Raw genomic sequence first — 13,268 nt, 5'->3', positions numbered from 1 at the left:
ACTTTTCAAAATCGCGAACATTTTCGCCAAAAATACAAAGGGGTTAGCCTTCCTTTTTTTTTAACCAAAAAATTTTTCGTCTCGGAATTGATTCGTATGACTTTTTCCCGACCAATTGGACCCCCAGGAACTCAGAAAACGCAGCGAAAAGAGCGTGGGATCGACAGGAGAGAAGTTACGACGGAAAAAGCACCTGCTGAAAAATGTCGAAAACACAGGTTCTCGTTTTTCGGCTGTAACTTTTGATGCGTTGATCGCAGCGTATTGGGACTGCGCCCAATCGATTTCTCTCGCAAAATTACGTCGGAATAGTGCCTGAAAGAATTGATTCCAGCACTTTTTAAAATCCTGAAAATTTTCACCAAAAATGCAAAGGGGTTATCTCACACTTTTTATTTTCCCTATTTTCGATTTACAAAACATTCTATCACACACCCCACTCAAAGGACCTTATCTGGAGTAATTGGGCTTCAAGGATCCCAAGAAATGTATCAAAATCAAAGCAGAACCATCATTTGATAGTATACATCCACATCTCTCTGTATTCAAGCTTGACCCTGTGTGTAATAATGTTTGAAAATTTCCAACAGTACTCCACCTATTCACAGTCATAGTCCAATGCTCAACCCGCCCCACAAATTCGCTTCAATTCAAGATTCTCCTAGGATACGTTAGAGACTAGAAAAACGCACGCATAGATATTGAAATAGAAACGTAATTTTGTCGTAATTTGTAGTCATTTATTTCACTGTACAATTGCTTCTTAAGCTACATTATATACATACAGAAATATTATCTAAATTTCCGTAAGATTTGCGTAGACTATGTCTTCGCCACTATTTCCATTAGAAGTGATGTATGTACAAGAACAATTACGAGGTTTCGAGTAAGGAACAAACAAGTTTCAAATAGAATAATCTCAAATATTATCTAGTAACTATGCGTGAAAGGAATCACATAGACGTTCATCATACAATATACGCGGTCATATGAACAGAAAATGAGTGCGATCATTTAGTGCTGAAACTGAAATATTATGCATACTGATGCTGAAATGATCACGTCGTTACGAAACTTAAAAATCTGAATAAATAAAATGCCATTGATGTAAGCATTTCCGGCGCTTCAACTTGCGTCTTATAACAGTTAAAACACGTTTTTCTCTAAAGTGTGACTCCATTCAGACTTTGCTTTGTGTATTCAGCTATAAGTTTTAACAAACGAGACTTATTATGTTTACAAAAGAGTACGTATTGGTCAAGTATCGTTGATTTGGTCCTTTATATATTATGCAAAATCTGTATTTACTCAGTTTTTACAATAAATTATGCGTTACATAATGACTGCATTGAATTTGCTTCCACGATTTTAGATCCGAGCAAGATCCTTTGTGTTTGCAAATGATGTGGAAAAAGTAAGTTATAATGGCTATGATGTTCATAATAAGCAGTGTTATTACAGGATTGCTAAAGTGACCAAGCAGTGATAATTTCAGAAAACAGCTTCAAGAACTTAGGAGGAGCTGCATCATTACCAGCCCTATCCCCGGGAAATTTGCAAAGATAATTGATACGGCAATAAAACATAAGTCTATGGAGTCAGTTTTCCTTTCCTGATTTAACGTAGATAATAGTTAGACGAGAGCAGGTTTCAAACTAATAGTATAAAGTTTTTGGTGATGAGTTTCAAAAGATTATGACGAGGTGACGATCTCTCAGAACAGTCATGTCAAGGATAACGCTCAACAAAACTACATAAACTGATGATTAGTACATAGGATTATTGCAGCACAATTCTATGTGTTACCAAGAATATTATTGTCATAGTTGGCAGGACCGAAAAGACACGTTCTTGATAATTTGAAAGATATGACAAATCTTCGGCAGTCTTTGCTTCACGGTCAAACATTAAATGGATAGAAAACAAGTCCGCAGATTGCTGCCTTGCTTTCATTATCGACTTCAATTCCCATTAAATCTAACCAATCAATCTAACTTCACACATTGTATGTGATAATAATGTCGCCATAATTTATTTTGAAATTTGAATGAATTTGACCGTCTTGCGATGCAGGTATATATCGGAGTTACGCAAAGCCAAACTCGATGTGAATGCATGATAGTGAAACGGTAATTTCTCAATTGTCAGATTGATTCGTATGCGTATTCTAATTGAAGTCTTTTAGCAATACAATATTGCAGCGCATTACTGCTAGGGGTACATAACACGGGGGTGTACAACTTGTTTGAGAATCCCAATAAGATATTGCACGATGCTATAGATCAAGTATCACGACAGATCACGATAAATCGCGACAGTTCTATCCTCTTACAAGTATAATTTGCTATTTCTCTTTTTTTTGTTCTAAGTTTTTCTTCGTGTACGTTCTTCCATCTTACTTTTGATTCCCATTCCATAGTATTATTTGATATCTTATTAAGGCTTTAATCAGGGACTCTTCGAATAATATGTGCTCTGCATATACAAAGAAATTAAACTATCTATATGAATATATCACCGCGTTTGCAATTGATACTTTCGCTCTAATTTTATTGTGCTTTCGATTACGCCTTATTGTTAGACTGTAATTGATTATTCAACGTAGAAACTCACATACAAAAATTGGAGTATTTATAAAACTGACACCACTGACTTCTAAGTATATCTGTTACAATACAGAAAAATAAAAAGTCACGAGGAATATACAGATCATAATTATCTATACAGGTTCTATGGTAAACTGACAAATTTATTTAATTACGAGTAAAGTAGTAGCCTGTCGGTTTTGAATTAAGATCATAATAACTAATTATTGCTTGTAAAATTTATCTATCATTGAGTTTCTTCCATACAGGTTATTGACTGCCAATAATACATGTCCATGGAGATGCGATGATTTTTTATGTGATCAACAACGTCAATTCGACTATTTGAAGTATTACTTTTGATCACTGTCAAGGTGTGTAGAAAAAAAGGCAGACATTTGAATGCAAAAAACCTGTCGTCATAATATGAGAATATCCGAATCTGCAGTATGTATATTAATTTCCTACCTACTATGTACACACGCTAACAAAGAGTGAGAAAAAAAATATAGAGAACAAAACTATATCTAAAAGACCCTAAGACTAATGTCATGTGTAGATTTTGTGGCATGTCATCACAATCTTGACGAACGTAGTAACAATAATAACATCTTTGGTACATGGGATCGGTTACATACTAACTAACATTTTATTTACCTACAAATATCACCTAACACATTGTCTTCGGCATTTATGTCAATCATCACGGCAAGTAAAGTCAGGTAAAATAGGAGAACAGAATTCTTCCTTTCTCTTATTATTCCGTGAAATGAAATAATATTGTCTTATAAAAATGAGTGAAAGAAAAACCAATGCTACGCGATCATCGATTCAAGTTTCTCATCATATTAAAAGTAAAGGTTGTCTAAAATATAGAATTCCAATCATGCCTTACGATTTAAATAATAAATAAATAATGATCTAAAATCTTATTCCATTTTTCACACGCTTTTCGGAAATCAATTCTCAACAATCCCAGTATCTTCTAAGTTTTCGAGAATAACACAAAGTATGTATATACCACTATAACACAAACACCTTATGCTCACTCTCTTTGAACATGGAATGTGAAATGCACGATTAGCAGATACTCGAAATCCCTTGAGTCAGGCTTTTCTCGAGAACAATGTGAAACTCGTCTAATGGTTCCAGTATCTGGATGAGGAAAGTGAGCAGCTGAGGACTCCTCAGGAAAGATATTTCCTCATACATGTCTACTGTTGACCTTGCTTCGCTCATCGGACTCAACATGCGATGCAGAAGATGTTCTCTGTTAGTTAAGTTGTAACGAATTGTAATAATATTATTACCAATGAGAGGAGAAAGTAAAAACAATTTTAAAGGACAAATAAAACATGGTGAACACACGTACCTAGCTCCTAGACAGATGAATAACTGAAACTTTCCATCTTTGCCCAAAGCTTGACTACATGTGTTTATTTGATCGATAAGGTGACAGTAGCTTCTTAAAATGTTAAACCGTTGATTATTCTCTGTCAGAGCCCTTCTGTCTCTACTAAGCCTTTGTGAATATTCATCCATTTCCTCGAGTAGAGAAATTTCAAAATTTTCCTTCACCCGCACTGTCGATCAGCAAAATATACAAGTTAGAAGAATTGCGATTTGATGTTCAAAAAGTTCGCCAGTGAAGACTTCACCACGCGATTTAAGGCAATTTAAAAAAAAATTACCGAAGTAATCCCAGACGTAAAGATTTTTCCCAAACAATCTTTGGCTTTTAAATCCAAATAGAAACGTCTGTTCAAGAGAAGGAACAAGGCCGCTCTCCCCACACAGCAGTGCAGTTAATGAACCATCTTGAGGTTCTCTTCTGTAGTGAAATTTGACGATAGCATTAACTGCCTCTCCTGAAAGGGGTTTTGATTCAGTAATTGTATTCGCTGATCAATTTTGAAAAACAAGTTGTCTCACAAGCTAAATCATATTATTGTTACCAAGCATATGCTGCAGTTCAATATGTGTCAGCGTTATTCTTCTCGGAATGCTAGGTGAACGGCATCTGGGTGGAGTAGAACAAGATTCGACAAGTTCTTCATTGTCGATACTCTTGGGCACCAAAGCTCCGACCAGTAATCTTTCAGTGGATCCATCATCTATTCCTTTACCCAGCCATCGACCGCAAGGAAATTTGAACGTGTGTCCAGTTACCTCATTACGAACGACTATGTGTTCAACCATCCACTTTGGAGAGAGTCCTGTGTTATCGTGGCCTATCCTTAACGTCGATAGTACCCCCAAGTTTCTGTGCTGCACAGTAAAATGAGGACGTATTATAACTGCATAATTATGAAACAATAACTATCAAGTGCAAAGAAGTACGTTTAATACTAACATGAAAGACGAATTCTAATGCCCCCTTTGGGATCGAAACAGGATTCGTCTCGCACAAGGTACCGGATATAGCAACCCAGCTATTAGCTGTCGTTGTAGCGGCGCTGGCTTTCCTACTAGGAAATATTACCACTCGGTATGGCAATTTTGTTGTCGGATAATTATTTGTAAAGCAGAAGTAATCGACAGCATTCAGTGTCAAGAGATGATACAAGAACTGCTCCTTTTCTTCTTCACATCGTAAAAAGGCAGAACGTTTGTATTGACTCCTGCATACAAAAAATATAGGAGAATTAGTGGATCCCAATTGGTAATGGCGATTCATTATTTGTGTTAATTCATTGAATTGCTACCTGACTAATGCCGTGTCTGATAGCAAAGTCTTCAAATGCCTCGATAGCAATTTCTTTTCCAATGCAAGACGGACCCATGCTCTAGCATAACCGATGTGAGTTTTAATGTCTGTCATTGCTTGGACATTTCTTATATCGAAGATCAAAGAGTCTGGCAAAGGTCTTAAATGCTCTGGACCAACGGATTTTCGTTCCCCAGAAGATTTGTGCCTCTCTCTTCCTCTTGTTGGAGAAACTTCTGTTTCTAGTGCCAAGTTAGATAAATCTGTAGCCATTAAAATTTTATTATAGAATCGCACCTGCCTTGATTGGTTGATTTATAGAAGAAAACATTGCTATAAGCGTGCATTTCGACCGTTGTGAGCAATTCGCCAGCAAAGCATGCATAAGTACGTGTAACATAAATCTAAGACATTGAAACTATGGGAAGTTTGATGATTAAGAAAATCTGCAGGGCACTGAGTTTGGATGAAAGCTGAATGAAAGTAATAATCTCACCATCAAACCACAAGCAACGCTTACCATTAAAGTTCTCCTTCAGATATGAAGCAATTTCAAATATGTTACTGCTCTTAATTGATGAAACCAAGAGATCCGGGAACCCAAAAAACTTATTCGATGATTTCTCAACTATATCTTACAACATAAAAATGAAACAAGCAAACGTAAGAATATAACACAGAAAAAATAATACAGTACATAATACATGGGGCTGAATATATTTCGCATTCACCATATTCATCAAAGACAATGTGACGGGATAAATTGAAATTTGTTAGTCACACAAGATGTCATTAATTCACCAGAGAAATTTTATATTGCAGAGGTACATGAGCGTGAACTAAGGTGCGTAAAATTTTAAGTGTTTGTATACTTGATAAATAAACCTCAGCAACGAAGCATGCATTTATAAAACGCCTGTAGAGTACGGATAATGAGGAAAAAAAAGACATTGACGAAGCAGTGATTCACAATCAGCACATATTCTGTGTTATTTATTTTTTTAACGATATCGACTACTTCTATAAGTGTTCAATAAAAGGAATATTGATAACTTCATCAACAAAGCCATAATATAGAACAAGTGCGATTGATCTTCAATATAAGGGTAGAGGACGTACAATCAAGGCGCTTCCTGAGGACGCACCAAGCGAGAGCTGCATTTCCAATGGGTGAATAAATACTGTATTAGTTATAACAAACGAATATTTAAACATTTTATAACGATTTTTTATACCCTGAAACGTTTCAATTGTTATTAACAATGGGTGGAGTTAGGCATAAGGGACAAAAGCAGATAATTGATGACAAGTGACAACTATGCCATTTCAATTACTCATTTATAATTCATGTAACACCTCTTGAAATTACCTGGAGTTAAAAAATTGGGGTCTATACTTTTCGTCGCATCATTACACTCATCTAGTTCTTGATAAGTGGTCAGATGTGACCAGAGAGCACTTTTTCCTTGCTTGTTTTGCAGCCCGTGACTCCATACGCGTTCCAAAAGGTCGCAGAGGCTGGCAACCAGAGTATTTTCTTCAACATCCGAAAGGAATTCACCACCGTGACCAAGTGCTACTGCTTCAGAACCCATTTTCTCTACCAGCATTCGTTTCGTTTTGGACTTACAGTCCTAGAAAATTTACGTAGAATATATTAAGCACTCTGTTTCATGATATAATAATTTTTTATCCATACAAAAAAAAATACAATTTTTTAAATACCTTGAGCAATTTTTCCACAAAAGTCCAATTGGCTTGTGCAATCAGTGCTGGGCTCATGTCAGTGGAAAACTTAGTTTGTGGTCGGGGGGACTGAGATTCTTGCGGAGTTTGTAGCTTTCCACTTGCTTCAATCATTTTCATTTTATACTTCCATTGTTTTTGGCCCCTCCGACTGCTGTGGGCAGACAATAATTTCACGTTATTAGAGGACTCCGCGCAAATATTCTGTAAAATCTGTCCTACATACTCAGACAAATCTTGAAAACCAAAAACATTTCAACATATTAAAACTATCTGTATTCTTCGTATTATGCTTTGACAGATAGAAAAAGTGCATGATTTTCTTTGGAAAATATGTGAACCAGACATGCAAGAACAGTCAGCATCGAAAGAACTCGTTAAGGTGTTATCTTACCGAAGTAGACTACATGGAGCAGCAAGAACAAGAAATGATGTTATTATCGATTCAATATTAAGAGTAGCAGTGTAACATTTAGAAGAATATTATGAAATCACCTCTGCGTTGGTTCTTTATTCAAGGCGACACCGTCGAGGAGTGGAAAACTTCGAAAGTAAGCTGCTCTGTGAGGAAGAATTTCGGTCGGTGGAACAGCCTCCAACTCGACGTTGTTCAGTCGTTGTTCAAGGAGTTTCTGCGTCGCAGTTACAGCTTGGCAGGCCTCATAGCAAGGCGATCTCACTATTCCTTCACCAACTCTTTGCCTGTAGAAAGAAGGAGTCATGACCAGAATATTTATCAGGGTAACGTGTCATTCGTAAGAATTTTTCAATCTCTTATCTTTGTCGAATAATGCTCAACCTACTTTAGTTGGGATATTCTTTGATCAAAGACTCTGATGTTAGGATCCAACTCGCTCCAAGCAGCTAAAACTTTATTATCGACAAGCGACGCAAACATCTGAGATTCCAAAAATCGTGAAAGAAAGGGCAAATGCTGGGCAGGCTGATCAGACAAAAACGTAGCCTTGTCAAAGACATGCATACTGTCTCTGTTGCACAACCATTCTTCTTTGTCCTAAAAATGGTTTTAATGTAATTACAATTGCGCGGCCGAATGTATACTCAAGGTAGGAAGATACTTTGAAAATCGAAAACTAAATGTTAATTTTATGGGAAGCTTATGACTATATATATCCAACAAAATGTATAATACAACTTCTGTTACCTGGCTTGGTTGAATGACGAAATGTTCATAGCTTGAGAATATCTGTACGAAACGATTCAGAAATATTTCTCTCAGAGCATTATTGAAGATGAGAGTATCGTGGTACTCTTCTTGTGCAGTGAGTATCTTTTCTTTCGTCGTTTTGTCGACAGAGTCAATATCACCCAAGTTTACTCCTAGATAATTGATAAAATATAAACGTTTATTACGGTACTCGAAAAGAGTTATCAGAATAGCTTACATTCAAGTTTGCATTCCCTTGCAGTCTCAAGCAAAAGCAATTAGATTCATCACAGTTTCACTGGAAGTCAAGTACAGAAAATAAATGAACTCACCTGTCCTCTTGACAATGTCAACTATTCTTTGCAACGTTTCGGAGTGTGGTTCAGGGTCTGGCCTGTCCCAATCCAAAACGTCGTGCAAAGAATGTTTTCTTCTAGGATGGTGAAATCCTGACCCAGGAAGAGTCAAGCTGCTGGTCATGATATCTCCGTTAAAATAATTGATGGCCATATTGTCAGTCCTGAGAGAGAAAGTGAAAAAAAAAAGTAGTCAGTACGCAGTACAGCTCTGAAGAAGACTCTAAAGATGACGAACCAGCAACTTACTTATCGGGATGTGGCACTTTGAATTTATTTAGTAAATCTCTAATTTCAGTAATGAATTGCAACCTGTGAGGAAACACCGGTAACTCTTCGGGTAATTGGATACTTTGTTTGTCTATATCTACGTAACACAGATTTGCCTGTAACAGAATGAATGCAAATTATCGAAAATTACTCATTTGGCAGTGCGTATGAAATAAAACAAGGTAACTGGGCTCACTTCACTAGCAATTTTCAAATTGCCTCCTTCACTTTGAGCATGTAACCCCATGACGAAAGGTACCGGAGCGTCCAGAAAGTGGTGTAAACTAGCCGGCAATATTGGTACGTACACATGCTGCCAAGAGAATGGGAACAGAAGGGCAGTAATGCACTCCGAGACAACCATGAGTTTCTGAAAATCAGCACTTCTCAATAGTACTTGATTCTCCAATAACAGACAAGTGAACAGTTGTATTACGCAGTCGACTCCAAGCCACGAAAATACATCCTTGAGCGGATAGTCAAGCATTGGCAACTCTTCTGGCAAAGTTGGCTGATGTATGACGAGCTCTAGCGGCACCTTAGCTGGCTCGTCGTTAGGTACAAAAAACTTGAGAGATTTACCAGGAAGAGGTATTGGTACATTATAAAGAAGATTGTATACATAAGACTCTAAGCTAAGACCAGGACCCGGATGTCTTGGGACGCATCTGAAAAAAGATTAACGGTGCTGTGATTCTGGAAGCTGATCTACTAGGCTCGCTAACCAATGAGAATAAATGAGAAATAGGAAGTAGAGACAAGAAATAACTCAAATTGGAATATTGAAGCCCATATGTTGAGATAAAGTATCGCTCTAAAGAATAGTTGTCATTTCTTATTTCTTATTTCTTGTCTCACGTTCATACTGCTTATTTACTTAGTCTTTTTTTTCTGTTATGTCCAATACTGACTTGTAAAGATTGGTGAGAAAGGTACGAGCGGCGTGGAGGTACGGCTGCTGGCACAGCAGTGAGATAGACTTTGTGACCAGAAGTTTATCTTTGGTATAATCGTAGTAGCCGAGAGCTGCGCCTGGTGAGTGAGCGGATAATTTGAAATGTCTTGGTAGGGATCTTGTGTTATGACCATCTTGTCCTCTCCTGGGGCTAGAAGTTGGAAAGAAGTTTTTAATAAACTTGGAAAATAAAACCAAACGAATAAGAAAATATAGATTATGAATATGGGAGCTCACATAGGTGGAGTGCCATTCTGTCCACTGCTCAGTTCGGTGATGTGCATAGATTGAAGGGTCTGCATAGCATGGCATATTTTTTTGTTGCGACACTCCTCGTAGAACAGAAGACTGAAACCATAGGTTCGATGGCCATCTTCTTTGGTGAGTACGAACGAGTGAAATGAAGGTTCGATAGAGTGCTTTTGGGTACGGAACCTCAGGCCGCTGGGTAAACAGAGCTGAAAATTGACACGAAACATTTATTTGAAATTCATCTGCGCCTATGCGGTTGAAGAGAAGGTATATATCACGTGTTTCTTTTCACTTGGATAACTTTCCTACTTTTTTTTATTCACATAAATGAGAATTTACTGGATACATTATAAGTAGCTATACGGTTGACGCTCTTCTCTGGGCGAGTTCGGAACTACTCGTGTCAAGAGCCTCTTGGCCTGATAAAACTCGACCAAGCATACGAGCTTTTCCTTAACGTAACCGAGCACGAGTTGCTAGCAAAGTCCGCAATTCGGTTGAACTTACGGGGGTGTCACATACCCTTTTATACCTCGGCGACTTTGCTGTACTTGAAAAATTTCTGTTTGTCTGGTAGTTTCTCGGGCGCACGGGTAAAGATCTCAAGCAATAAACTAGATAAACGGATTGTACGGTTGATAAGAGATAACTAAAACATTTGAGGAGGGTGGGAAAAATGAAAAACAGAACGCAGTTTCAGGGGTGTTGAAACAAATTTTCCCCAAGGGAAAGGATTGACTGAATATATTTAAATATCGATCTGTCTTATTCGCACGTGCGTCGGACCCCGGGATTTGAAAATTATACAGACGTGTATAAGTATCAAAGTCTTTAATTAGGTTTTCCCTCAAGTTTCGCAGCAGCTGTTATTGAGCCGCTAAGCCGGTCGTATGTATGTATGTATGTATATATATATATATATATACATGTATATATATAAATGTAGACCGAGGCTCGAAACCTCCCGACAAAGACAAGGAAAAATTTTTGGTTTTCCTCGAGACGATTCTCTCGAGAACGCCAACGAGGCCCTGCAGAAGACTTTTGGAAAGTTTACACAACAAATCATTGCCTGCCATTTCTTTTTCGCATATAGTTATTTACAATTTGTACGTACAGTGTATAGACGTATCACAATATCGAGACGTGGAGACTGCGTAATAATAAAGATATCGAGCTGCACAAAGCTGCGCAAAATTCAGCAAATCTGTTCAATCAACGTAACACAGTGAGGAAAAAAAATTACAAATAAATATTCCTGGAGACCGCAGTAAAGTACGTTTTTTTTTCATTTTTTGCACTGCGAAAAAAAAACGATGGCTGGTGCCCGAGTAGAATAGTATACACGTATATCCCAACGCGATGCATGTATACGGGAGGGGCAAAAAGGGAAAAAAAAAAAAAACACATTTGCTTGGCACGTAAGCGTACGTACGTTATACAAGTTGAGCCGTGGTGCAGAGTAAAAGGGGAGAGAAAAGGGGTTGAGAAAGCTAAAATAGGCTGCGCAGTAAAAAGACCGGCAAAAATCGAAAGGAACTACACACTTCCTTATTATACATACGTATATGCACGTGTATATATCTAAAGATGAGCTTACCATGCAGACAGCGTGCTTGTCAAAGTGGTTCCAGGGCACGGAGTCCGGGTAGTGACCCAGAACTGTCCCTTTGTAAGCTCTGTCGAGGGGTGTGGATTGCAGCGAGTCGCCTGGAATTGGAAAGAGAGGGAAGATGTAATATTAATTGTCAAATTGAAATGGGAAAGAGATAACAAGAGAGAGAGAGAGAGAGAGAAAGAGAGAGAGAGAAACACGCAAGGATTCAAACTCGATTCGTTCGAAAGAAACATCCAGAAAATAGGAGATATAAAACATTATTTTTATTATACGATAACCGTTTCTTTTTTTCATACGAATTTTCTGTGTGTTATTCTATAAAACGAACCGAAGCGGAATATACGAGATACTTGATTATGATCTGCAGAGTTTAAGAAAGATATATAGTATATTTTTAGGGGTAATTTCGCTTTGTTTTTTTTTTTTGTTCCTAATGCGTATAATTTTACAGGCATTTTTGCAGTAAAACTTGTATTTTTATAGCTTTGAACGGTGCGAACGGGGACGTTTTATGGCGGGTCTTCAGCACGGATATATCTCTATCATATGGACAGGTTTTCTTTTATGGGCTTTCGTTTTTAAAAGATCGCCTCGCTACAGTCACCGTACAATTTCGAGGGAAAGTTATGTTTACAATACTAGGTGCCAGAATGACTGCGTCGAAAAAACGAGCTGTAAAATTACCAACGTGTATACATATATGTATAAGCGCATGCTGGTTACACTGGCTAAGTTCGCATAATGCATATTTCACCGTCGTCGTGCTGCAGGAGGAAAATTTTTCAGTGCAAACTGAGTAGGCTTCTCAAGCTACGGTAGATTGCAAAGACGTTTTTAATTAACTTTGAACCCGGCTCCGAAGATTTACGACACGCTGTGAAATTCTAAACTATTTTGCAGTATCTCGCTGGGGAAGGTTAGAGATTTCAATAAAACAGACGATGTGACGACAACCCTCGCGGGGCAGCATAATTCAGGGTGAGAAATATTTTATTTCCATCTGCTGCTGGAAAACTTTTGCACAACCTCAACTATGCGCAAAGCTATCAGCTTCTAAATTTCGCACGAATAAGATTCCGAATATTCTCTACTATAAACGAAAAGTATTGTATGGAATACAAACGGAAGGTTAAAAAAAAAATGCGCAGCATCAAAACGGCTCTCACTACATTCAAATTCAGATGCCAAATTTTTGCAAATATCTTTCAAAGACTTTGATCGTCACGCGATTGAGCCGGATCGCGATCAATCTTGCAGAAGCAAGCAGCATCTGGCAGCTCTGTACAACAACTGGGATCGAATGAATTTGTTTATATTACTCGGCACCGAGGGGCGTTATTTATGCACATAGTATAGATATCGCGCTCGTGTGAGTTATTAAATATTCGACGGGTTTGTAAGTGGGTGTTTATGGAGCAGTTCCTCTTCGCTTATTACAGGTCGCCGTAAAAGTTGAGAGCAGTGATGCATCTTCCATGACGATCGTATGATCAAAATTGTACCGACGCACGGCGTGAGGATTGGTACTTAGGAAAGTTTGCGGACATTTTTTCAAGTCAATTTACGACAGTTCTAAATTCAACATTAGGTAACGTAGAGTGCCGAATTATC

General features: G+C 37.8%; 1 protein-coding gene across 7 annotated transcripts in view; it reads right to left on the bottom strand.

Annotated features, from left to right (window-relative positions):
• Nucleotides 1–718: 718 nt before the first annotated feature.
• Nucleotides 719–13,268, bottom strand: part of pns (DENN domain containing pinstripe) — a 27,920-nt gene continuing 15,370 nt past the window's right edge. The window contains exons 3-20 of one of the 7 annotated variants that reach the window (XM_046630573.2): nucleotides 11,640–11,749; nucleotides 10,025–10,245; nucleotides 9,744–9,938; nucleotides 9,029–9,500; nucleotides 8,812–8,948; nucleotides 8,539–8,726; nucleotides 8,204–8,379; nucleotides 7,842–8,053; nucleotides 7,534–7,740; nucleotides 7,018–7,192; nucleotides 6,662–6,926; nucleotides 5,813–5,926; nucleotides 5,291–5,555; nucleotides 4,939–5,206; nucleotides 4,541–4,853; nucleotides 4,277–4,453; nucleotides 3,958–4,168; nucleotides 719–3,855 (exon numbers count right to left, since the gene is read on the bottom strand). In XM_046630573.2, the coding sequence (XP_046486529.1) occupies nucleotides 3,666–3,855; nucleotides 3,958–4,168; nucleotides 4,277–4,453; nucleotides 4,541–4,853; nucleotides 4,939–5,206; nucleotides 5,291–5,555; nucleotides 5,813–5,926; nucleotides 6,662–6,926; nucleotides 7,018–7,192; nucleotides 7,534–7,740; nucleotides 7,842–8,053; nucleotides 8,204–8,379; nucleotides 8,539–8,726; nucleotides 8,812–8,948; nucleotides 9,029–9,500; nucleotides 9,744–9,938; nucleotides 10,025–10,245; nucleotides 11,640–11,749 (3,896 nt within the window). In that variant the 3' untranslated portion in view covers nucleotides 719–3,665. Of the gene's footprint in view, nucleotides 3,856–3,957; nucleotides 4,169–4,276; nucleotides 4,454–4,540; nucleotides 4,854–4,938; nucleotides 5,207–5,290; nucleotides 5,556–5,812; nucleotides 5,927–6,411; nucleotides 6,448–6,661; nucleotides 6,927–7,017; nucleotides 7,193–7,533; nucleotides 7,741–7,841; nucleotides 8,054–8,203; nucleotides 8,380–8,538; nucleotides 8,727–8,811; nucleotides 8,949–9,028; nucleotides 9,501–9,743; nucleotides 9,939–10,024; nucleotides 10,246–11,639; nucleotides 11,750–13,268 lie in introns of all 7 variants that reach the window. The other 6 variants (XM_069136863.1, XM_069136862.1, XM_069136861.1 and 3 more) reach the window with 6 other exon arrangements.

The sequence above is a fragment of the Neodiprion pinetum genome, chromosome 6 (genome assembly GCF_021155775.2).
Source record: "Neodiprion pinetum isolate iyNeoPine1 chromosome 6, iyNeoPine1.2, whole genome shotgun sequence".
NCBI classification, from domain to species: domain Eukaryota; kingdom Metazoa; phylum Arthropoda; class Insecta; order Hymenoptera; family Diprionidae; genus Neodiprion; species Neodiprion pinetum.
This window is presented reverse-complemented; position numbering and strand designations above follow the sequence as displayed.